We start from the raw sequence: 25,567 nt of genomic DNA, 5'->3' as shown, positions 1-25,567 counted from the left end.
CCAAGCCTCAAAAAAAAAGACATCATTTTTCTAAAAAAACACCATAGTTTTCGTTGATAAACTAGCTATATAAAAGAACACAGCTGTTATTATAAGGTATTTAAACAGAAATATATGTACCTTCTTCTTCCATCCTCTAAAAAAATTTATAGGAAAAACTGAAAGTCCTAATGCTTTCTAGTATTAAGGATAGTAGTTTACAACTGAAAACAAAGTTGTTAATTGCTATCTACAACAATTTGTAACAGGACATTTAGAAGACCCTGGGATTTGTAGTTCAGTGCTTAAAAGACCAATATTCCCAGCCCAAGAGAGACTGGATAGAGTGATTTTCCAACTGGGCAAGAGAAAACTGCCCTGGGGGAACTTGAATAGCAAATAGAGAAAGTTACACTTAGGGACTGAGCATGAGGGTGGACACCTGTTCCCTTTCTTTGCTTGTTGATACAATTGTGAAAGAACTTAATTTGGAGAAAAAAAATATCGTGACCAACTGTGACTGCCCAAATTTGATTCAGAGACCTGAAAAATTTCTTCAGTCTCTATTTTATTATCTTCTTTATTATTGCCCTGCAGCTCAGTATGATTTAACTAATAACTGGAGTAGTTTTACCATTTCCTTTTTTTTTTTTGTGGTTTTTTTTTTTTTTTTTTTTAGTGAGGCAGTTGGGGTTAAGTGACTTGCCCAGGGTCACACAGCTAGTAAGTGTTAAGTGTCTGAGGCCGGATTTGAACTCAGGTACTCCTGACTCCAAGGCCAGTGCTCTATCCACTGCACCATCTAGCTGCCCCACCATTTCCTTTTCTAGCTCATTTTAGATATGAGGAAACTGAGACAAATAGAGTTAAGTGACTTGTCCAGAGTCAACATAGCTAGTAAATGTCTGAGGCTGGATTCAAACTCAGAAAGATGAATCTAACTAACTCCATTCCCAGCACTCTATCCACTGTACCACCTAGCTGACATCTAGCTAGTCAGTACCATCTTTAACTATGACTTGATGAAATGAAACAAGAAAGGATGGGGGAAGGCAGAATTATTCTATTTTAAACTGTGAATAAGATTAGATTTCTTGAGAACCAGGAGATCTTGCAGGGGCTGCTAGAACCTCTGCAGAGGGGATTCCCTTCTAAATAGAGAAGTCAACTCTATTTGAACCAAAATGATATAGCTGGATCCCAATTACTACAAATTAGGAAGGGATTCTCCTAAAGCGGCCACACTATTTAAATTCACATTTCAATTGGTCTGGAACCAATTACCCTATTTCACATAATTATAACTTCAAATAGTACAAATTTGAATACTTTAGGGGGCTCATTATTCTCACTAATTGGGACTATCTGCCTACTAGCAGAAATAGTTCATGAAGTGGAAGAGCAATATTTATACTAAGAATTGGGGAGAAGCCAATGATTGAAGAAGAGCAGGAGGTTGCCAAAGATGCTATTAGTCAAGCCATAAAGGAGTTCAAGGGAATTATGGATAGCTAAATAACTTACCCAGAAAATCAGACAACTGGGAACCTTGGAATGTGACTGAAAAGTCAAAACAAAATATGAAAAAAATGTCTCCATACAAAGGCTGCAAATGTAATCAACAACATGAAAGAAGTAGGAGACTTTCCAAGAGTTGAAAGCCCAATATAAATGCTATCTCAGAGGGCTAACCAATGAGACTTGGAACTTTCCAGTTATAAAACAGGCAGAAGCAGAGAACACAGGGGTTAACATTATACCTGTTACCACAAAGAGTAAGAGGGGAAAATATTCTAATGATAAGTTAACATTTATATAGCACCTTCTATTTGCCAGGCACTGTGTTAAACACTTTACAATTAATAGCTCATTGAATCCTCACAACAACCCTGGGAGTTAAATAAGGAAACTGAGGCAAGCAGAGATTAAATGACTTGTCCAGTGTCACACAGCTAGTTAAAAGATTTGAAATTCAAGTCTCTCTAACTTCAAGCCAGTTGCTTTATCCACTGTATAAACTATAAAATAAGGATATTGGATGAAATAATCTCTAATAGTCCCCAAATGCTCTTAAAGAACTCACTTCCCATGATTCTACATCATAATAATTATAATAATTTAAAATATCATGAAAACTATGAAGCACGCACATATGTACACACATATGTGTGTATATATACACATAATCATTATATGTATATAAATACACATATATGTATATCCACAGCATTTGTACTCCAAAGAAAATAGTTCAATATCCTAATAATATAAATGCAGTCATTTCTATTCATAAGAAACTACAGTTATTACTTCATCAAAAACATCCCATAATGATTGCAATTTAAATGCAAAGTATCATTTCTTCAGAACTGCTCTTTCCAAACAGAGTTCCAAAGTACTAGTTTGAGGGGATTGCGCTAAGTGGAGAATCAAATGAAAGTACTTAGTCATGACAGAAACATTAATGAACGCTTCAAAATTGTCTGTGGCCCGACTTCAGAGCTACAAGACTATTAGAGAAAAATAAAATTTCCATTAGCCTTCTAAAGCTGCTCTTGATTCAAAGGGTCAAGAGGAATTTCTCAGAGAGTACTCTTGCAGAGGCACACCTACAGAATGAGGGACTGTCAGGTGGGAAGAAAAAAAAGGATCATCAGAAAAACATTTTATACTTAATGTCCTTGATGTGGTAAGTGCTTAAAGATACATAATTCAAGGTGCTAACAGAAATTGAAGGCTAGGTGTGTGGTATCAAATGTGTGTTCTGTCAAATCCTCACCAGTCAGCTCAAAGACTTTCTTATTCATATCAAGCAGATGGCCATTCATCAAGTGAAAAATGCCTCTTGATTTTTACCATACTCAGAATACATGTGTACATAGCAAGGCTTTGGCTTTCAAACATGGGGAAATTATTTTTCTGTATACTTTTTTTTTACAATAAGCTCGCATCTCTAGTTATTAAAACATTTGGCTACAAGGCTTTTTCAGAAGTAGAAAAGGGGAAGGGAACAAACATTTCAAAGTACTCATCGTGCCCAGATGCTGTGCTAAAAACTTTATAAATACTATCTCATTTGATCCTTACAACAACCATATAAGGTAAGTGTTGTTATTATCCCCATTTTACATTTAGGAAACTGAGTCAGACACAGGTTAAGTGACTTTCTCAAGTCATTCAACCTGGCTTTCATAGAAATTAGCTACACTCCATCTAATTTTATGTCTCATTATCCTAACACAAACCCTCTATTCCAATCAGGTGAATCTTACTATCTCTTGATAGCATTAGTTTGCTGGTGTACATTCTGTCTCCTGAGATGTTCACTCTTACAAATCAGTCAATAAACATTTAGTAAGCACCTACTATGTGCCAGGCACTGAGCTAAGAGCTAGGGATACAAAGAAAAGCAAAAGTCAGTCCCTGACTTTGAGAAGCTCACAATCTAATGGGGAGGAAACATGCAAACATATCATTTCCTATTTATCCTGTAAATGGCTTAATAGCTATTTACAGGATAAATAGGAAATGAGGAAGGGCACCAATCTTTAGAGGGATTGGGAAATTATTTCTGCAGAAGGTGAGATTTTGTCTGAACTTGAAGGAAGCCAGTAGGCAGAGATGAGGAAGGGAGAGCATCACAGGACCTGGGGACAGGCAGTGAAAATTCCTGGAGTCAAAAGATGAGATGTCTTGTTTGAGAATAGCAAGGACAGTGTCTCTGGATCTTAGAGAACAGTGAAAAATAGAAGTTGTAAGAAGGCTGGAACGATGGGAGGGCAGGGTTTATATTTGATATTGGAGTTTAAAGAGTAGGAGGATGACACAGTTCAAACTTGCACTTCAGAAAAATCATTTTGGCTACTTGGTGAAGAATGAACTGGAGTGGGAAGACACTTTTGGCCATGAGAAAGATCATCAAGTGGTAGCAGTGTCAGAGGAGAGAAAAGACATGTTCAAAAGATGTTACAAGTGTGGAAATGATTGGTCTTGACAAGAAATTGGATGGGATCAGAGAGGGGAAGACAGAACGGTGAGATATAGTGCAGAGACAAAGATAACACCTGGGTTGTGAGTCTGTGAGACTAGGAAGATAGTTGCGCTATTGACAGTAATAGGGAAGTATGAAAGGGGAAAGAACTTGAGGGGAAAACTGAGTTCAGTCCTGGACATATTGGGTTTAAGATGTCTATAGAAGGAACATCTACTTCTGGATATCTAATAGGCAGCTGCAGATGAAAGGCTTGATGGTAAGTAGGGAAGTTAGTGATGAATAAGTAGATCTGAGAGTCATGATCATCATAGAGATGATAATTGAATCCATGGGATCTGAGGAGATCCCAAGTGAAGTACTATGGAGGAGGAAGAGAGAGGGCCCAGGACAGAGCCTATGGGACTTCCATGCTTTGGAGGCAGGACCTGCATAAAGATCCAGGAAAAGAGACTAAAACCTGTGGTCAGATAGGTGAGAAGAGAACCAGGAGAGGGTAGTGTCCTATAGACATAAAGAAAAGAGAGTTATCAAAGGGAAGAGGATTGTTGGCAGTATCACAAGTTGCAGAGATGTCAAGGACAAGAACTGAGAAACAGCCCTTAGATGTGGTAAGAGGTCATTAGTAACTTTAGAGAGAATACTTAACCTAGGGTCCATGAGCTTTTTAAAATATTTTGATAATTGTATTTCTACATAATATTGGTTCCCTTTGTCTCTGTCTCTCTCTACCTCAGTTTCCTCATCTGTAAGATGGGAGTAATGATACGTAACACCTACATGCTAGAGTTATTGATAGGATAAAATAAGATTTTTTTTTGTTTTTGGTTTTTGTGAGGCAATTGGGGTTAAGTGACTTGCCCAGGGTCACACAGCTAGTAATTGTTAAGTGTATGATCCCAGATTTGAACTCAGGTCCTCCTGAATCCAGGGCCAGTGCTGTATCCACTGCACCACCTAGCTGCCCCATCATATTTGTAAAGTCTTTTGTAAACCTTAAAGTGCTATGCAAATGATATTATTGTAATTTTTTATATACCTAATAGCATTATTCTGTGAAGAGATCCATAGGACTCAGGCAGCAAGGTTGTACAGTGGATAGAGAGCTAGTCCTCAAGTCAGGAAGACCTGAGTTCAAATCTGACCTCTGATACTTTCTAGATATGTGACCTGTTCAAGTCATTTAACCCTATTTCCTTAGTTTCTTCATCTGTAAAATGAGGTGGAGAAGAAAAGGGTAAACCATTCCAGTATCTTTGCCAAGAAAACCCCAAATGGGATCATAGTCAAAAATGAGTGAACAGGGGGCAGCTAGGTGGCACCAGCCCTGGATTCAGGAGGACCTCAGTTCAAATCCAGCTTCAGATGCTTAACACTTGCTAGCTGTGTGACCCTGGGCAGGTCACTTAACCCTCATTGCCCTACAAAAAACAAAAGCAAAAAAAAAAGTGAACAACAACCAAAATATTCTCCATATTGCCAGCAAAGATTATGAAACAAAGAAGATTAAGAATCCCTATTTTAGATAGAATAGTTTCTTTTTACTTCCTATACTGGAAGATAAAATTTTAGGGGAATTAAGGGAAATATAAGGAAGAAGTCATTTGTGATATATTTCATAGTGAAGGGGTTGTAGAAAAGGAAGGGAATTCCTAATTGTAAAAAAATATATTCATATGCACAAAAGTTTTATTTTTCTAGTTTGTAAGGACTATTGTAATGTCACTAGCATATTCATTTGCTAAGACTATGAAAGGATATTTAGTGAGTCTTAATACTCTACAGATAGCATGGGGAAAAATAGAAAGATGTATACATAATTACAGTTTTGTGCTTTTAACTATCAAACTGTACAAGTCTTTTGGGCCAAATAAAGATTCTCACTTTTGACCAAATATGTAATCTTCCTGTGATGTTTAAATACCCAGCAAGAGAAAAAGATGAGCTCAGGGCACTTACCATAACTCACATTATATTTTGAAATTCAAGCCAGTCTCCATTTGGCACCTCACCAACACACCTGTACTCTATTTAATCATAGCTAACATCAATTTCTTATGATGAAACTTATACATTTTATATGATATGATGAAATGTAACTTGAGAAGCTTTGGCTGTTAATATATGTTTACCTAATAATGTATAAGTTCCCTGTGTCAGTACTTGTGTTTGTTTGTGAGGTCTAAAAAGAAGACCAAAAAATAGAAATTTGGTCAGTTCTTATAGATGTTATTTGCTTTCTCCTTTTTTAGTAATAATAAAGTTTGATATTATTTCTAAGTCTTTCATACTTTCCCCTCCTTCAGATACATTAAAAATTCATTCCTAACATTCTCTTTAATTGATTTAAATGGAAAAATTCAAAAATATGTCTCCATTTGCCCTAAGGAAACATACCTTAAGATCCCTTTTCTTCAAATCATGTTCAGCAATTCTACTCTCCATTTGCCTAAATTTGTCTCAATTTCCCCTCCTTGTTTTCCTTCATTCCCCTACCCCACTCCAATTTCTTCTTTTATCCAAAGGCTACCTTTTTCTCCTCTGTGTCCCCTGAGTACTTTTATTCTATTTCCCTTACTACTGAGTCTATTTTTGTTCAATATTAGCATTATGATTTTTTAAAATTTCACATCATAATCAACTTTCATGTAGCATCTCTCTCTTAGGTGCTACAAGTTTTGTGTATGAAAAAGAAATAGTGTGTGCTATAAAGAAAATTAGGTTTTTATCCCTGCTCTTCCACCAAAAAGAAGTGTGACTTCAGGCAATTAGTTTAAATTTTATGTGCCTATTTCTACATCTATAAATTAAGAAAGGAAAATTATTTGGATAATCATTATGGTCCTTTCCCATTACTTTTTTAAATGAATAAGTAATGAAGTTTTAATGGCTCACTTGCAGTGAATAGGATTGGGGTCCAGGGGCAAAGGAACTTAGGGCAAGCCCATGCCACATTATCTCTCTCCTCTATTCCTCTTTCTGTTCTCTCCTCTCATCTTCTCTCTCTCTCACCTTCATAAATCTTCATAATTGAACCCATGGAAGTTGGTAATATCACTAAATGATACAGAATGGAGTAAAAAGAAAAGAGGGCCTAGGGACAGAACCTAAAGCGATATATATATATATGTGTGTGTGTGTGTGTGTGTGTGTATGTATATATGTGTATGTATATGTGTGTATATGTGTATGTATATATGTGTATGTATGTGTATATATATATGTATATATATATATCCACATGCAGTGTGCATGATAAGGCCTGATTTGAGCTAGGTCTTCCTGACTCATTCTAGTGCCTGTGCACTACAGTGCTGAGCTAGCCTCCAAGAAGTAAGAAGTACAATAATACATGAATTTACCACCTATACTAACTTTTTATGAATAATAGTGATCAATCAAAGAATCTTAGAATTGCAAGGAATCTTAGTTCATTATCGATTGCATTGCAGAAAATTTTTCTTGAACCTTTCCAACTGATTGCCATTATACCACTTTTGGAATATCTATATCCAATAATTGGAAGCTTTTCAAGTCAAACTATTGAGTTTCTAGGCAGTTCTGTTATGAATATTTTATACTGTTTTAAAATATGGCTAAATTTAATTACAAAAATGTTTAGAGATAAAGGAGATGGGAAGATAAATAATAATACCAGAAAAATAATACACCTATTGGTCCTGGATCTATCCTCTGAAGTTACAAAGAATAACTATAATCCTTGGGCCATTTGTTATAGTTCAGTTATTTTTAAGTTGTATCTGACTCTTTGTGACCTTATTTGAAGTTTGCTTGGCAGAGATAGTGGAGTGGTTGTCACTTCCTTCTCCAACACATTTTACAGATGACAAACTGGAGCAAACAGGTTTAAGTGATTTGCCCAGGTTCACACAGCTGCTAAGTGTCTGAGACCAGATTTGAATTTGGTAAGATGAGTCTTCCTTACTCTAGGCCCAACATTCTATCCATTGTTCAATATAGTTGCCCTCTACCATTTGACAATCCTTCATATAATTGATGATAGGTTTCACATATACCCTAAGGATATAAATTAAATAAACCCCAAATCCTTCAATGACTTCTTAAATGATATGGCATCTCATCTCTTCAACATCCTAGCCATTTTCTTCTGGATGATTTCTAGGTTACCAATATTTAATGCAATATTTCATGAGCAGTCTGAATAGCGTAATGGGACTATGACTTCTCACGATGGCATAAACTTGTAATAATTATTTAAGGAGGTAAATAACATTGTTGACTTAAGTTGTCCATGTTTAATGGAAATTTACCTCTTTTTTCAAAGTACTACTGTTAAAGTTTCCTATAACAAGCTTGAGAAATTGGGTTTTTTGCATCTAGTAACCAGCTTTCTTATTTATCCCTGCAAAATGCAATCCTATGGGTTTCAACACTGCATTCCAGCCTGTAAATGTTTTGTTTGCAGCATGATTGTCCTTGACCACATCACTCTATTGTTTAAGATGAAAAAAGTCATAGGCATGCCTTCTATACCTTCATCCAAGTTATTGACACAAATGTCTGCTAAAGCAGGACCAAGGACAAAGAAAGCTTTGTACCACATAAGGAGATAATCCTCATATCCATTTATTAATCAACATTGGTTGAATGTGTTTGTTCAACCAGTTATGAACCCACTTAACTACAAAATTATTTCATGCCTAGCCTAAAGCAGGTTCAAAGGCTTAAAAATTCAATGAGCACTCAAAGATGATAAAAACTGCAATTAAAAACCACTTCCCTAAATCAACTATTAAAAGAATCAATTAAAAGGATGTATGGTTTTAAATGACACTCAACTTCTTCTGGACAATCAGCATAGCCAGGAAAGTATTCCCCAGAAAGCAGAAAACGATAGGCAAGGTGAATACTCGAAAGCCAAGTACTCCTGCGTCTCCTTCAAATAGCAAGGAAACAAAATGGACTGCCCTCCCTCTTAAAGGACCATAACAGCCTGCACAAAATAGGAATTATTCCTACCACAATGATCATTTAGCAGTATATTTACATCCTTCCTAAAAGTCTATTATGATTGAAATCATTTACTACTACTCTATATTGGCAGCCAAATGGAATATCTTGCTGTTATTATGCAATATATGCTGAGTAACTGAACCATAATACTCTCTTGAAGCTACCAAAAAATAAAACTTTAATTCAAGATAAGCGGCCTCTAATTTGCCTGCAAAATTTTATAAACAATGTAAAATGCAAGATGAACTTCCATTCCCCTATCATAACTCTACCATAACAGAAGACTGTTACTGTGGATATTAAATGTTATTTCCCCAAATTAAATGATGGTTGGAAGAGGTTGGTTTAAAACAAAATATGCATTTTAAAAATTTCTTGATGTGTCATTTATTAATTTAAATTCAACAATTCTTACTTTATCAAGTCCATATCTTATCAGGAGATGTTGCTGCAATCAGGACCACATGCTAAATGTTCTCTCTAAAGAGAACCTCTTTAGAGAAATTTGGCCACTTTAAAAGCTATAATTTTTGATGGAATTCATGATGGAATTAGAGAACAGCTCTGAGCCAAGGCTCAGCCTCACCCTGGTGGCCCGTTAAAAAGCCGAGTGTACTTTCTAAGGGGTCAACCAAATAAAATATAAGAAAAGTAATATTAAAAATAACATTAAAGAAAAGTATTTTGGGGGAAATTGTAGTCAATATAGTGAAGAAAAGGCATGGACTTGCAAGAACTTTCCCCAAAATCCCTCACATCTTGAAATAATACCTCAAAACAAATCCTGGAAAAGTAGAACACACAAAAGGATAGGGTGAAACAATTTTCCAACCTAAGACAACTTAGATGGCCAGCAGGAAACATTTGTTGCACCAGGGTAAGAATGGAGCATTGTCCAGTGTAGGCCACACCACAGCAAACCAGAAGTAGGACTTGGAGGCAACTGAATCAGTGGCAGCAGTGATTTCCAGACCTCTTGTTCCACAAACAGTAAGGGGGTTCAACAACTGGGGTCTCTTTATTGGCATCTGCGACAAGACTCTGTTACATTGGTCATACTTGGATATGGGGGACATTCCTGGGTCTCTGGCCCAAAGTGAGGACAAAAAATAGCATAGCAGAGCTTGCAGTCACAGGGGAGCCAGGAAGCTGGTCACAGTTCCAGGGAAGAAAACAGTTCTTATAGTTAGACCAGAGCACAGACCAGGAGAATAGAATCCTAAACACATCTCTCCCTACATCATGCCACCATGGAAGAACCAAAAAACTAACAGATCCCCAGAATTATCTGTGAAAACAATTGCACACAAAAATCACCTGAGGCTTAGGAAAATTCCCCTCCCATTCCAGAAAAAAAGCTCCACTTTAGCATAGAGGAAAAAAGGGCAAGAAATAGGCTAAAAAAATGAAGAAACAGCAGAAAAAAATCCTGACTATAGAATGTTATTATGGTGACAGGGAAAATCAAATCACAAGCTCAGAAGAAGACAACAATCTCAAAACTACTACATCAAAACCTGAAGGAAAAATATGAATTGGTCTCAGACCATGGAAGAGCTCAAAAAGGATTGTAAAAATCCATTAAGAGGGATAGAGAAAAATTGGGAAGAGAAATGAGAGTGATGTAAGAAAATCATGAAAAAAGAGTCAACAACTTGGTAAATGAGGCAAAAAAATACTAGAAAAAAATAATACGTTAAAAACAGAAGAGGCGAAATGGTAAAAGAGGCACAAAATCCAATGAAGAAAAGACTGCCTTAAAAGCAGAATTGGATAAATGGAAAAAGAGGTACAAAAACTCACTGAAGAAAAGAAATCCTTATAAAGTAGAATTGGCCAAGTGCAAAAGAAGTTACAAAAGTTCAAGGAAGAAAATAATTCTTTAAAAATCTGATTGGGGGGGGGGCAGCTGGGTGGTACAGTGAATAAAGCACCGGCCCTCAATTCAGGAAGACCCGAGTTCAAATCCGGCCTCAGACACTTACTAGCTGTGTGACCCTGGGCAATTCACTTAACCCTCATTGCCCTGAAAGAAAAAAATCTGATTTGGGCCAATGGAGACTGACTTTATGAGACATCAAGAAACAATAAAACAAAATCAAAAGAATGAAAAAATAGAAGAAATGTGAACTATCTCACTGGAAAAACAATCAACTTGAAAAAAAGATTGAGGGTAGATAATTTAAGAATCATTGGACTACTTGAAAAGATGATTAAAAAAAAGAACCTAGAAATCATCTTTCAAGGAGTTATCAAGGAAAACTGCTTTCATATTCTAGAATCAAAGGATAAAATGAGAATTGAAAGAATCCACAGATGGCCTCCTGAAAGACATCCCAAAATGAAATTCCCAGGAATATAACCAAATTCCAGAGCTCCCAGGTCAAGGAGAAAATATTGCAAGCAGCCAGAAAGAAGCAAAGCAAATATTATGGAGCCAAAGTCAGAATTTAGCAGCTTATACATTAAAGTATTAGAGATCTTGGAATATATTCCAAAGGACAAAAGAGCTAGGATTACAACCAGGAATCACCAATCCAGCAAAACTGTGTATAATTCTTCAGGAGGAAAATAGGTATTCAATGAAATAGAAGATTTCAAGCAATCCTAATGAAAAGACAAGAACTGAATAGGAAATTTGCCTTTCAAATACAAGACTCAAGTGAAGCATAAAAAGGTAAATAGGAAAGAGAAATCATAAGGGACTCAATAAGACTGTTGTGCACATTCCTCCATGAAAAATGATACTTGTAACTCCTAAAATTTTTCTCATGTTTCATACAGTTAGAAGTATATACAAAGACAGAGAGCACAGATCTAAATTGAATATGATGGGATGATTTTCTTTAAAAAATTAAATGGTAAGAAAGAGGAATGCACTGGAAGAATTGGAAAGGGAGATGTAGAGGGGGGTAAACTATCTGACATAAAAGAAGTACAAAAAAGCTTTTACTGTGGAGGTAAAAAATGGAGCAGCTCTTTTAGTGGTGGCAAAGAATTGGAAATTGAGGGGATTTCCATCAATCAAAGAATGACTGAATAAGTTGTAAATTATTGTGATGGAATATGTGCCCGAAGAAATGACAAGCAGGATGCTCTCAGAAAAACCTGGAAAGACATGAACTGATGCAAAGTGAAATAAGCAGAACCCAAGGAAAATTTTACACAGTAACAACAATATTGTATGATGATCAACTGCAAATGACTTAGCTATTTTCAGCAAAATAATGATCCAAGATAATTCTGAGGGACTTATGATGAATAATGTTATCCATTGCCAGAGAAAGAATAAATGAAGTCTGAATGCAAATCAAAGCATAATTTTTCTTAACTTTATTTTGGTGGGGTTGGTCTTTTTTTCTTTCGTGATATAATATAAATATGTTTTGCATTACTATACATGTATAACCTATATCAAATAGCTTGCCTTCTCAATGTGCAGGGCGGGGGATGAAGGAGAGAATTTGGAAGTCAAAAATGTTAGATATATATTAAAATTGTTTTATCTATAATTAGAGAAAAAGAAAATATTATTTTTAAAAAAGAGGCATGAACATCTCCCTTGCTGCTTCATCCTAAAGGTCATGGGATGTCTTCATTGGGCTTGTAGTAGAAACTTTCCATAAGTGTTGTTTCTCCCATTAGGATGTGAGCCCTTTATAGCAGGAAAAGTCTGACTTTTCTATTTGTACCTGTTCAGTTGTATATAACGCTCCATGACCCCATTTCGGGTTTTTTAGCAAAGATATTGGAGTGGTTTGGCATTTACTTCTTGAGCTCATTTTACAGATAAGGAACTGAAGCAAACGGGGTTAGGTGACTTGCCCAGGGTCAGACATTAAGGGTCTGAGCCCAGATCTGAACTCAGAAAGATGAGTCTTTCTGACTTCAGTCCTGGAACTCTATCTACTGTACCACCAGCTGCCCCATTTTTACATAATAAATGTTTCATTTATTCATTCAAACAGGAAGCAGCTCCAAGGAATGTGGGAACCCCTGAAAACAGAGAGGAGATCCAGACATGGAAGAACTCAAATTTTGAGAAATAATTCTTTGGGTTTTTTTTTAACCTCCTCCAAGTTCAGAAGAAGAGGATTGCTCTCCATTCTGACTTTAGAAATCTGGCCTAAGAAACAAGTGAATTTCGAGGTGACAGGACTCTTAGGATTAAGAATGAGCTAAAAAAAATCCTATGGCTCTATCCCATCTTTGTCTAGCTTTACTATCTTTGTGACCCTAGGCAAGTCCCTTAGCCTCTGTATTGTTGCAGAGGATCAAATGAAATAATATTTATAAAATCACTTTACACAGTGCCTGACACAGAGTTAATGTTATAAGGGCAGGGACCACTGAGTAAAGGCAGGACTTGGTGGGGGCCATCAGCAGCTCCACAAGAGGTAGCCTCATATTCAGTATTTTAAGAGATTCTAGAAATTTTTACATACATTTTAGAGACTTGTGGGTATTCATTCATTTCCATTTTCCACATTTTAATAATATTTTCTCCATAGTATTGTGTAAATTGTGTTTGTGAATTTCATATACTCACAATGCTTTAAACCAAGAGAGGCTCACTGAGTAAAATTCTGAGAATTTTCTCTCCCAGAAAGCTTTTTTACATGGCCATAGCACTTATTTAATTGGATAAGCAAACTTCTAGTGAGTAAAGTTGAAAAAGAAGATGGGAATCTCATGGGGGTTGTGAAGTATAGGAAGTCAATAGCCACAGTGAGCTTGAGGGAAATAATTGAAGAGACATGGTGGGGATAGGGAGAGATACAATGAAGGACTTGTCTTTTGGTGCCTGAGAAGGCAACAGCACTCCCCATGTTGCAGTGGTAAGACACGTCAATAGTATTCCCTGCACTGGGGAATGCAGGCTGAGAGAAAAGAGAATAAGTAGACTGATTTATAGTCATGTAGTATGGGTGCAAAAAAAAGTATGCTATCAAATTTAACTCCATGTCATTTACTATTCTGTTAAGTTTTAATTACATCTCCTTTGTTCAGTTTTAATAGTATTTTATTTTTTCTAGTTATACTGTTAATATAGCTTTCAACATTCATTTTCATAAGATTTTGAGTTCCAAATTTTTCTCCTTCCCTCCCCTCCCCCACTCCACAAGATGACAAGCAATCTGATATGGTTATATATGCACAATCACATTAAACATATTTCCACATTAGCCATGTTGTGAAAAAAGAATCAGAACAAAAGGGGAAAACCTCAACAACAAAAGTAACAATAGTAAGAATTCAATCTGCATTCAGTCCTTTTTCTGGATGTGGAGAGCATATTCCATCATGAGTCCTTTGAAATTGTCTTGTATCATTGTATTGCTGAGAAGAGCTAAGTCTATCACAATTGATCATTACACAATGTTGCTGTTACTGTGTACAACATACTGGTTCTGCTCACTTCACTAAATTGCATGTCTTTTTACCCTAAATTCAAATATTATTTGTTTTAATCTAATGTAGAAATTTATTGGAATGAGCATGTAAAATCTTATATTTGATTAAATGGTGACAAAAAGAGCACATTGAACCTGTGTGAACCAGGTCTACATTTGCTTAGTGTGGGAATCAGTATAGTAAGGGTTGGGGGAGTTGGGAGGCTGGAAGGGAAACAGAGTACATTGCTCCAAGTATTGCCAATGATCTGAGTCCCTGAAAGCATATTAGAGCTTTTTATTTCATGAAATAAAAGAAAGCCCAAATTAAACTTCAGGTCCCCAAAGTAAAATGGAATCATGGAAGCATGAATGTCAGAGCTGCAAAGGACTTTAGAGATACTTCATGTAAATGCTTCAATTGTTCTTTTATCATTCTTTTGTTGTTGTTGTTTGTTTAACAACCCTACCACTAGCCTCCCCTCACTCCCAAAATTTCCTTTCCAAAATGAAAAAAAAGAAAAAGGAAAAAACCTTTTTAACAAATAGACCTAATCAAACAATTTTGGGGGGCAGGGCAATGAGGGTAAAGTGACTTGCCCAGGGTGGTTACACAGCTAGTAAGTGTCAAGTGTCTGAGGCCAGATTTCAGGTGCTCCTGAATCCACTGCCAGTGCTTTATCCACTGCCCACCCCAATGAAACAAAATTAATGACAACATTGTTAATATCTGAAAACATACTTTTCATTCTGCAATTTAAATGTTAGCCTTCTGCAATCATGGTTGTTCATTGAGTAAATTAGAGGTCTTAAGTCTTTAAAAGTTGTTTGTCTTTATAATATTGCTATTGTATAAATCATTCTCCAGGTTCTATTCCCTACATTCTGCATTAATTCATCATTCTTCCAAAGTTTCTCTGAAATTGTTTGTTCAGCTCTTCTCCAACTAATGGGCATCCTCTAAGTCTCTAGTGCATTGCTATAACAGATGTCCTACGAATATATTTGTATGCATGAGTGCTTTTCTTCCTTCTATGATCTCTTTGAGGTAGATGTCTAGTTCTGCTATTATTACACTGAAGAGTATACAGAGTTTAGTGACTTTTGGGCTATATTTCCAAATCACTTTCCAGAATGGATAAAATAATTCAAAATTTTACCAACAGTATGTTAAAATGTGGCTACTTTCCCAACGCCAACCTGATAATTGTTATTTTCCTTTGCCATCATCTTCAAAAAACTGATAGATATGAAGTAAAACCTTAGAGAGACTTAATTTATGATTTCCCTTATTATTATTGATTTAAAGCATGTTTTCAGATGGTTATTGATAGCTTGGATTTCTTCCTTTGAAAATCATCTCCTTTGATATGACTCTATAGGACAATGGCTGTCATTCTCTATTTTAATTCCTTATATACTTTAGATATAAGAATTTTATCAGAAAAATTTGCTACAAAGTTTTTGAGGTGTGGGAGTCTTTTAAACCAGTTAACTGTTTCCCTTCTCATTTTAACTGTACTGATTTTGTTTATGCAAAATATTTCCAATCTTATATAATCAAAATTGTCCATTTAACTCCTGCAACCCTTTCTATCACTTGTTTAGTCAGCAATGGTAATTTACACATATGCTTTGAAATTATATTCTCTATGTCCACCATAAGCATTACCCCTTGAATCTTCCATTTAGAGCATCAAATAGATCTCACAAAGAAAGGCTTAAGCCAAAGAGGAAATTAAAGCTGTAGTAATTCACACAAACTGGGATGACCAGTTTCCCTAATGCCTCAGCCCCAACAATGCCAATAACTTCTTTACAAACCCACTTTTGTCTTTTAGAAAAACTGAAAAATAATATGGAGGGGAAGATGATAATATAATAAGTATGTAATAAATTAACTGCATTCGGAAATGGGGAAATATAATTAAATCCAATGAAAATCCAGAGTACCATAACTCTTTACCTAAAGCACTATTTATAAAGAAGACAACAGTTAAACAAAATAAATAGATTTGAATTTTGCCCAGCTAGAATGATGCCAAAGATTCTTGGAGATGAGTTTGATTATATCTTTACAAGGTAGGCCCATGTGTCTAGGGCTGGCCAAGAGATAAACTGGCCTCTGTGATGGTGCATAAAGCAAGTAATTGCTTGTCCCAATATGCTGTGTTTAATTAAATCACCCAAAAATTCATGTGGTATTACTGAGTTATGTTCAGTGGTTGTACTTTGTTCTCTAAGAGGACCAAAATGACGTCTCTATGTCGGAATCAAAGTACTTTTCATTTATCTCGAGAAAGGACGTCAGTGTCTATTACGTTATCCTGTCAGGTGGTCTTCAGAATATTCCCAAGACAATTCAAATGGAAGTAGTTCTGGTAGACTGCCCCAGGTGTCACAGGCATAAAAGAATGAGGTCAGCACAACAACTCTCTAGACCTTCAGTTTAGTAGGTAATCTAATACCTCTTCTCCCCCACACTTTCCTTTAAAGTCTCTGAAATCTTGAGCTATCCCTGGAAATGTGTGCATCAACCTCATCGTCTATGTGTATATCGCTGGAAGGTATACTGTCAAGGTAACAACTTATCCACAGCATTCAACATTTCTCTATTCTCTGGAACCTATTGTTCCACATATGGATTGTGTGGTGTTGGCTGGTGAAGAACCTCTGTTTTCTTCATGTTAATAGTTAGGCCAAAATTAGCACAAGTAGCAAAGAATCAATTCATACTTCATCTCAGCCTCAGTGTCTGCATTCAGTACACAACCATCTGTGCAAAATAATTCTTGCACCAACTCTCACTTCACTTTAGTCTTGACTTGTAGCCTTTTCAAGTTAAATAATGCTAACTATAGATAAAACAATGGTGTGTATTATACTGTTTTCTTATTAAGCTTCAAATTTGTCTCAGCACACTTTATACAAGAATAAAAAGCACATTTAGACAAAACTAATTTTTAGATTTATTAAGTACTGTTGAACACTTCATTTGCATGTCCCAAATAAAATAAATTGAAACTTTAAATCACATTACCTTGTTTTTAAATAAAGCATCAGTTTTCAAAGGACTTACATTCATGTGATTTCATTCAATCTTCAGTGAGATAGTCAAGAAAACTGTCATGGATCTCCATTTAATAGACGAGAAATATGAAATTGAGAAGGTGACTTGTAAAAATCACATATCTAGTTTGTTACAGAACCAAAACTAAAACTAATACTATGTCTCCCAGAACAGAGGTGATTAGAGCTAAAAGTCTTCTTGGTTCCCATTCAGTTAATTTTTCCTGTTATATTACATAACTAAGCAATTAAATAAGGTAAGTGTATATGTATGTACAGGATAAGATAAGCCAATGTTTGAAGAAAAGCTCAAGAATAATGATGTTTAGCAATATAGAAAGATACACAAGAATCTTTGCAGCACCGTTAAGTGCATATTTATGTATATATACATATACATATTACATATATATGCATATATATATATATATACATATTGTGTAATTTAAGATTCTAAATGTGGATTCTAATCTGTTCCCCCAGTTTTGGGGGAAACTGACTAAAATCACTGATAAAACAAGTTTAGGTTTTTAAGGGTTTATTGGAAAATAGAAAGAGAAAGATAGAGAACAGAATTCCAACAACCTGGCATTCCTATCTTTCCTCAAATTTCCTGTGAAGTCCTCTGCCGCCACCACCACCATCAAGTCAGGAACCCAAAAGAGCGAGAGCTCTCCGCGCAGGCTCTCTTTCTTCCTTCCTGTCTTCTCCCAGAAAATAGGAGGCTCCTCAAGTTGATTGGCTGGTAGCCTTGATAGACAGCACCCATGAACAAACGTCATTTCCTGATGCCAAGGAAAAGCCACATGGCCTTGCCCTCTGAGGCATTTTTCTCATGGCGGAGCTTTCCCACAACAAGTCTCCAGTAGGTGGCATCGTTCCAATCATTACAATAAGTATGTAATAAACTCACCTTTATCACAATTTTTCCATATCTTACATCTGGTATTCTCATAATTTGTATTCATCCAACTAAGCAGGGTCCTTTCAGGTTTAGAGTAAACATTACTAGATGAAAAGTCTGGGTTGATTTTTGGAGTATTCTGAATGTTTATGGCAGGCATATTACTGGTACTCAATGGTACTACCCGGGAAAGAACAAGTACCTGAAATTATGAGAGAGAGAAAAAAAAAAAACATTTTCACAAAACCTGAATATGGTGACAAGATGGCAAAGAAAAATATTTGAATAGGAGCTGAGGAACTATGATGTTTATTAATTCATAAGGAGAGGTCATGATCTTTGTGGCATGGATAAATGCATCTTTTCTAAAAACAAGTAGAAGGGCCTGAAGGACTCACAAAGTAATTCAATCTAGAATTTGGAAGTTTTCTTGGAGTCATCCAGTCCATTTCTGTCTAAAGCATAATACAATATGTATAATATCCCCAGCAAGTGACCATCTGTGTTGAATATAAACCTCCAATGAAGAATGCACTATCAAATTTGTATCTGACAAAAGCAACAGGAATTCAAAGATATCTTTAGTCCTTAGGGAAATTGATTTCACATCTAAGGAAGAGTCAGAACATTGTATACCATTAATATTTACTTAGGCTAAATTTTCTGACTTCATAAATGAAGAGTATTATATCAGTTTCTTATATCAAGAGCAAAACATTAGTTGATTATAAAGATAGAGCCAATGTTAGGGACTTTGTTTTTCCCTGAAAATAATTTCTAAAGTTTTGAGGATTAGAAGAGGTTGAGTGAAGAGTACATATTTTTAACTAAAATGCATAATTCTTTGACTTCCAGGTGAGCATAGTTGGAAGGGACTTTAATGGACATATCTAAGAAAGAACAAAACTGCTCTGTATAATCTGATCAAAAAATGATCATGCAGCATTTGTTCAAAGACCCCTAGTGAGAAGAAACCCACCACCTCCTGAGATATATCAAATTATTAAGCCTATTTTTTGAAATAGTTTTTCTGTTACCTCCCTTAATGTCAGCTTGTCTTTCCCCACTACTATTCTCATCACACTTGCTCCTTCTATATTAGTGCTTCTAATCTGCTGTTGTTGTTTTGTTCCTTCATTCTCAAAGAGGACCAATAACATCAGAAGAGTGATGTCTTGACTTGCACATGAATTGGATTTAAGTGAGGCAAAGATGAGCAAAATCATCAGCCCCTGTCTCTCCTCCAGAGTCATCAAATTCCAGTGGCAAGACATAAATCAAGACATCTGGCAAAGACCCAGGACATAGTAGATGACCTTGGCCCTTCTAAATTAAGGTCTTCCCCAGGCCTCAGTTTTTCCACTACAATGCACTTTTAACAACTAAAGTTAAGGTAAGAATTGAGATAAAAGTTGACCCAACTTGATGATGGCTTACAATTTAGAAATACTAAGTAACTCAATGCCTCAGTTTAAACCAAAGAAATTTGTGTGTGTGGAGAATAAAGATCAATAGTTTCTGTGAGAGAACCTCACACAGAATTGCAAATAAAATGCATGCATTTAAAGATGCTATGGAATTTCTTTAGCTGTGTAGAAGCCAATTTCCTCTACTACCCCCCTACTTACCATCCATGTAACTTTCCAGACCTAAGTGCCTCTTCCTTTCCATGACTTTTCCAGGGTATTTTTCCCCATTCGAATTAAAACACTTTGAGGGTTATGACTGTCTTTGCTTTTGTACTTGTATCCCAAGTGCTTAGCATAGTGCATAGTGCTCAATATATACTAAAGCATTTAATAAATGCATTTTCATTCACTCACATTCATTTATTAATTTTCCCTTTTATATTAAAGTTCCTCTGCATGTTTTTTCAGAAAGATAGTTTCCAGATGTCTGTATATTTGTGGGATATTGTTATAAATCTATTCTCTATTAACAATGGAATAAGGCTCAAATATTATTCATTCCATTTCCCTCAGTAATTCTCAAGCATTTAATTTGTGAATTGGAAACCAATGTTAGACTATTCTTTTCATCCTCTAAGGGACTTAAGTTAGCTATCCACAAAAGTCCCTGAGACAGTTCAGTAGATGACAGGGGTCTCAACCTACAGGCGAATCAGAGAAGGGTTAGAATCCTAAGGATGAAGGCAGGGGCATCTCCTCAGATACAGTGCAGAGAATACAGTACACAGTACTTGACAAACAATAGGTATTTATTAAATGTCTTTTGATTGATTGAGGAAGAGAAAATAAGGGAGAAAGGTATAGAGGAAAGGAAAAGGGGAACTTAGGGAGCTCATCGTTTATGGCCCCAATATCTCTACTAAAGAAGGTAAATCATCTTAAGTATGAGATAAAATTTGATTGGGAGTTTGGGGAAAGGAGAAAAGAATTGTAATAGTTCCCATGGGTAATTAGCTAAGGAATCAATAAAGGCAGAGTGTTGTTATTATTAAACAATAGCAAGATCTCAGCCAAGATTTTGCACCATACATTTGTAGAGAGTGAAATGAGTGTGTTTTGTTAATTTCTCTAGGAACACCATCCAAGAAACAGGGATAGACATAGATATATCAGGAGGTGAGTTCTCCATGGATGGAGATTGACAGTATCAGAAGGTCAGAGGACAAGGAGTTATAGAATGCATTTTTTAAAAGATAGGATTGGGAGAATTTCTATTAGAAAGTGATCAGGAAGCAGTTAGGTGGCGCAGTGGATAAAGTTCCGGCCCTGGATTCAGGAGGACCTGAGTTCCAATTTGGCCTCAGACACTTGACGCTTACTAGCTATGTGACCTTGGGCAAGTCATTAAACCCTCATTGCCCCACAAAAGAAAAGAAAAGAAAGTGATCAGTACAAAACTATGGTGGCTTCCTCAAGAACAAGTTATGCCAAACTAACTTCATAACTTATTATAACTGATAAGATTATTACAATGGTGTATCAGAAAAATATCAATGATATAATATTCAGAGCTAGTTCTGGAAAGCTGTATGCTTTTAGTTTTTCCAAAGTGGTATGATCTAATAAGAAGTCTGTTTACTATTCCTGTGGCCTCTGCTCTGGTCTATATGTGACTACAAGCATTCTTTTCTACCCTGAAAACTATGACCAGGGTTCTAGATCCCCAGTAGGCTAGTGTTCCTTTTCATCCTAGGTCTGTGACTCAAAACTGTGACCCAAATCTGAATATGGACAAAGTAACAGTGCCAGCAAAGGGATCCCTGTACTTCCTTCTGACTAGCTATCTGACCCTCTTGCAAGTCTTGAGCTGAGAGCTCTGGAAACAGTCACTGTTGCCTCTGATTTAGTTACCTTGGAAAGGCCTGCTGGTTTCCTGTGGTTGTACCTGTGTTGGCACAACCTGCCCTGGACTGTGCTCTACTCTCACCCCAGTGTGATAGGCCTTTCCTGCCTACCTTCTAAGTTGCCTTGGGCTGGAAAATTGTTTCTCCTCATCCTTTTCTAGATTTTACCATTCTAGAATTTGTTTTTGAGGCATTAATTAAAGATCTTTGGATGGGAATTTGGGAAAGCTCAGGTGAATCTCTGCCTTTTCTTTGCTATCTGCGCTCTGTCCCACTATAAGCAGCTCTTTAAATTTATTTTTCCTTTTCCTATTTATGCAGAGCATCTCATAATTTCTTCAGGGTAAGGTTACCTGGAAGTAGCATTCAATCAAACAATCAATTGATAAATAAGTATTCATTAATACCTACTATATTCCAGGCACTATGTTGGGCACTAGGGATATAGGCACAAAGAATGAAACAACCCCTATTCACACAGATCTTACATACTAACAATGGGAGAAAACAAGGACATTCGTGTAATAAGTGTACATACAAGAGGGAGTGTACTTGTAGCTGGGGGATCAGAAAAGGATTCATGTGGAAGTTCGTGTTCTGAGTGTGAGAAATACATGAATTACATGAGGCAGAAGTGAGACGGGAATGGACTTCAGGCATTGGGGACAGCCAGTGCAGAGTCACAGAGACAGGAATTAAAATGTCCTGTGTGAAGGAGGCCAGTTCGTTCAGATTAGAGAGTATAGGAGGAGAAATAATGTACAAGAAGCCTGGAAAGATAAATTGGCATCAGATTGTCAAGGGTTTTGAGGCTAAACCAAGGAGTTTTTATTTGATTCTCAAGGTGATAAGGAGCCACTGGAGTTGATTGAAGAGGAGAGTGGCATGGTTAAAGCTATACTTAAGGAAAACCATTTTTGCAGCAGTGTGGAGTTAGGACTGAATTGAGGAAAGACTTGAAGCAGAGAAATCAGTTAAGAGGCAGTTATACTAGTCTAGACAGGACATATTGAACTAAGGTGGGAGCTATGTGAGTAGAATGAAGGGAGCAGATGCAAGAGATTTGGGGGAAATAAGCATAGTGAGATCTGGCCATTGATTGGATATGTGAAATAAGGGAAAGTCAGCAGTTGAGGACAATTCCAAAGTTTAGAGCAAGGGACATTAGAAAAATAATGGTACATTTCTCAGAAATAGGAAAGCATAAAAGAGAAGTTGGTTTGGAGGAAGGGAAAATAAGTTCTCTTTTGGGTAGTTTAATTTTGAGATATCTCTGTGACATCTAGTTTAAATTTTTAATTAACAACCAGTGATGCAGGATTGAAGGTCAGAGGAGAGACTGGGGCTGTATACACCCACATGTACAGGTAGGGGAAGAGTAGATAGAACACTGAGATTGGAATCAGGTAGACCTGAATTCCAATTTGGTCTCATACACTTACGTGTGTGTGTGTGTGTGTGTGTGTGTGTGTGTGTGTGTATGCGTGAGTCATCTGCACAGAGATGGTAATTAAATCCATGTGAGCTGGTGAGATCACCAAGAAAGGGAATACATAAAGAAAAAGTTAGTAAAAATAGGACACAACCTTGGGAAATGCCCGTAATTAGGAAGACGACAAAATCTGGACTGTGAAACAGCAAAGGAGACTGAAAACGAGGAATGATATGGTAATTTGACAACAAAGAAAAATGAGCGTTTATAATGGTGTGATTCTGCCTATCTAATCCTTCTCAGCGGCCTTTGATCATCAAAACAAACCTGTTAAGTGTGAAGATTATCCCCATTTTATAGATAGTAAAACTGAGGCCAAGAGGTTAAGTGACTTCCCCAGCTAGGCAAGGTTTGAACTCAGATCTTTGACTCCAAATCTAGTGCTCTTACCCACAGTTTTACTGAGTTGAAGAAAATGGAATAAGTAGAACTTGAAGGCATTTTATTCTGTTGGTGATAGAGAATAAATAGATATAGAGAGACCCCATATACTCAAGGATACAATGAATGCAATCCTCACTTTCTCTGAAATAGTGTACGTACAGAGAAATAAAAAACCTCTGAATAAACCAAATAAATGTCCTTAAGTCGATGCAATAAAGTTAATGCATTCACCCATAATCAAAGCTGTCACATAGAACCTCATTATTCTTATTTTTCCCACAAATGTGGCTGGTTCCTAAGCTGTAACAGAATAGAAAAAAACAGACTAGGATGGAAAGAAGACCTGCTATAGTACCAGGCACACTGAAAGGGGCAGCAAACTAACTCCAACCTCAGTTAAAAGAGGCAACAGTAAAACTATAGAAAGCAGATGTAAGAATTGGAAATGACTTTGGTTTGGGACCTTTTAGTGTAGTACCTGCATATCTTGGTATCACTCAATTGGTACATATTTATTAAGTGCCTACTATGTTCTAGGCATTGTCCTAAGCACTGGGGATACTAAAGGAGGCAAAAGACAATTTCTGAATTTAAGGAGATTACAATCTAATTATTATAATCAATAATTATTTACCAAGGAACTACTGTTTGCTGTGGATTGTGTGAAGTATACAAATATGAAAAAGAGATCCTGTTATCTATTGAGGGATATAACATGTTAACAGATAAATACGGAATATATAGTTATTTTAAGGGTAGGACACTAGCCACTCAAAAAAATCAGAATAGGTTTCTTCAAGAAGGTGGCACTTGAACTGAACCTAGCATGAAATTAGGGATACCAATAGGTGAAGATGAGGAGGAAGAACATTCTAGAAAATGATGACAACCTTTGCAAAGTTAAGGAACTAAAATGTCTACATGGGGAATAGCAAATAGAAATCATTGTATTTGGAAACAGAAAAACAATTGATGTTCACAGTGATTAATCAAAGACAAGTTCAATTAATAACAATTATAATCATAATAGCTAGCACTTAGATTAAGCCTGCTGTGTGCCAGGTGACGTGCTAAGTGCTTTATAAGCATTATCTCATTTGATGGTCACAACAACTCTGGGAGGTAGGTATTATGATCGAGGAAATTGAGGCAAACAAGTTAAGTGACTTTCCCAGGATCACACAGCTTGTAAATGTCTAAGGCAAAGTTTGAACTCAGGTCTTCCTAACTCTATGACCCGTACTCTATCCACTGGGTCAAAGTTTTACTTAAAAAGATTTTAGAAAGATATCTATCAAAATAGCTATTTTTTAAAATAGTATTTAACATGACAAAATTCAAATCTCTTGAAAACTGAGTGACCCAGAATGACCATCTCTTAAATATTCTGGAAAGCTAAAGTTTTGCTGTACCTTTAACTCTTATGTAAATAGCAAAATTATAATAGATTGCTCTTACTTCACTTTCATGAATCAGATTAATTACAGAAGGAAAGGGTACAATTAATAAATAGAACTGAAAACACTACTAAGTAGGCATTGTCATAGGGCAGTGTCATTTTAAAGATTTTTAAAGTTTCTTTTTTCTTCTTTTTTTTTTTTTTTTAGGTAGGCAATTGGGGGTTAAGTGACTTGCCTAGGGTCACACAGCTAGTAAGCGTTATGTGTCTGAGGCCGGATTTGAACTCAGGTACTCCTGACTCCAGGGCCAGTCCTCTATCCACAGCGCCACCTAGCTGCCCTAAGTTTTTTGATAATACAGATTTACTTTACTACCAAATAGAACTTGTACTGAAGTTATACACAATACCGCAAAGATGATTAAATTAGCCACCCTCTACATACACCCTCCCATGGTTTTTATTTTATTACATGTCAATCCAATAAAAAGAGTTGACTAGATAAATGAAGAGCTACATAGCAGCATTGGCAATGTAAATGAAAAGAGCTATCAGTACAAACATTTATAACTTTAATTTCTTTAAGGAAATAATAAAATCTTTGCAGAAGTTATATCTAAAGAGTAGCAAATATTATGCCAGACATTG

The 25,567-nt window shown here is 36.2% G+C and overlaps 1 protein-coding gene across 1 annotated transcript in view; it reads right to left on the bottom strand.

Moving 5' to 3' along the window:
- Window positions 1-25,567, bottom strand: part of CFAP47 (cilia and flagella associated protein 47) — an 849,402-nt gene that overhangs the window by 587,647 nt on the left and 236,188 nt on the right. The window contains 1 exon segment of the mRNA XM_043993472.1: window positions 18,341-18,533. Coding sequence (XP_043849407.1) covers window positions 18,341-18,533 — 193 coding nt within the window.

The sequence above is a fragment of the Dromiciops gliroides genome, chromosome 3 (genome assembly GCF_019393635.1).
Source record: "Dromiciops gliroides isolate mDroGli1 chromosome 3, mDroGli1.pri, whole genome shotgun sequence".
NCBI classification, from domain to species: Eukaryota; Metazoa; Chordata; class Mammalia; order Microbiotheria; family Microbiotheriidae; genus Dromiciops; species Dromiciops gliroides.
This window is presented reverse-complemented; position numbering and strand designations above follow the sequence as displayed.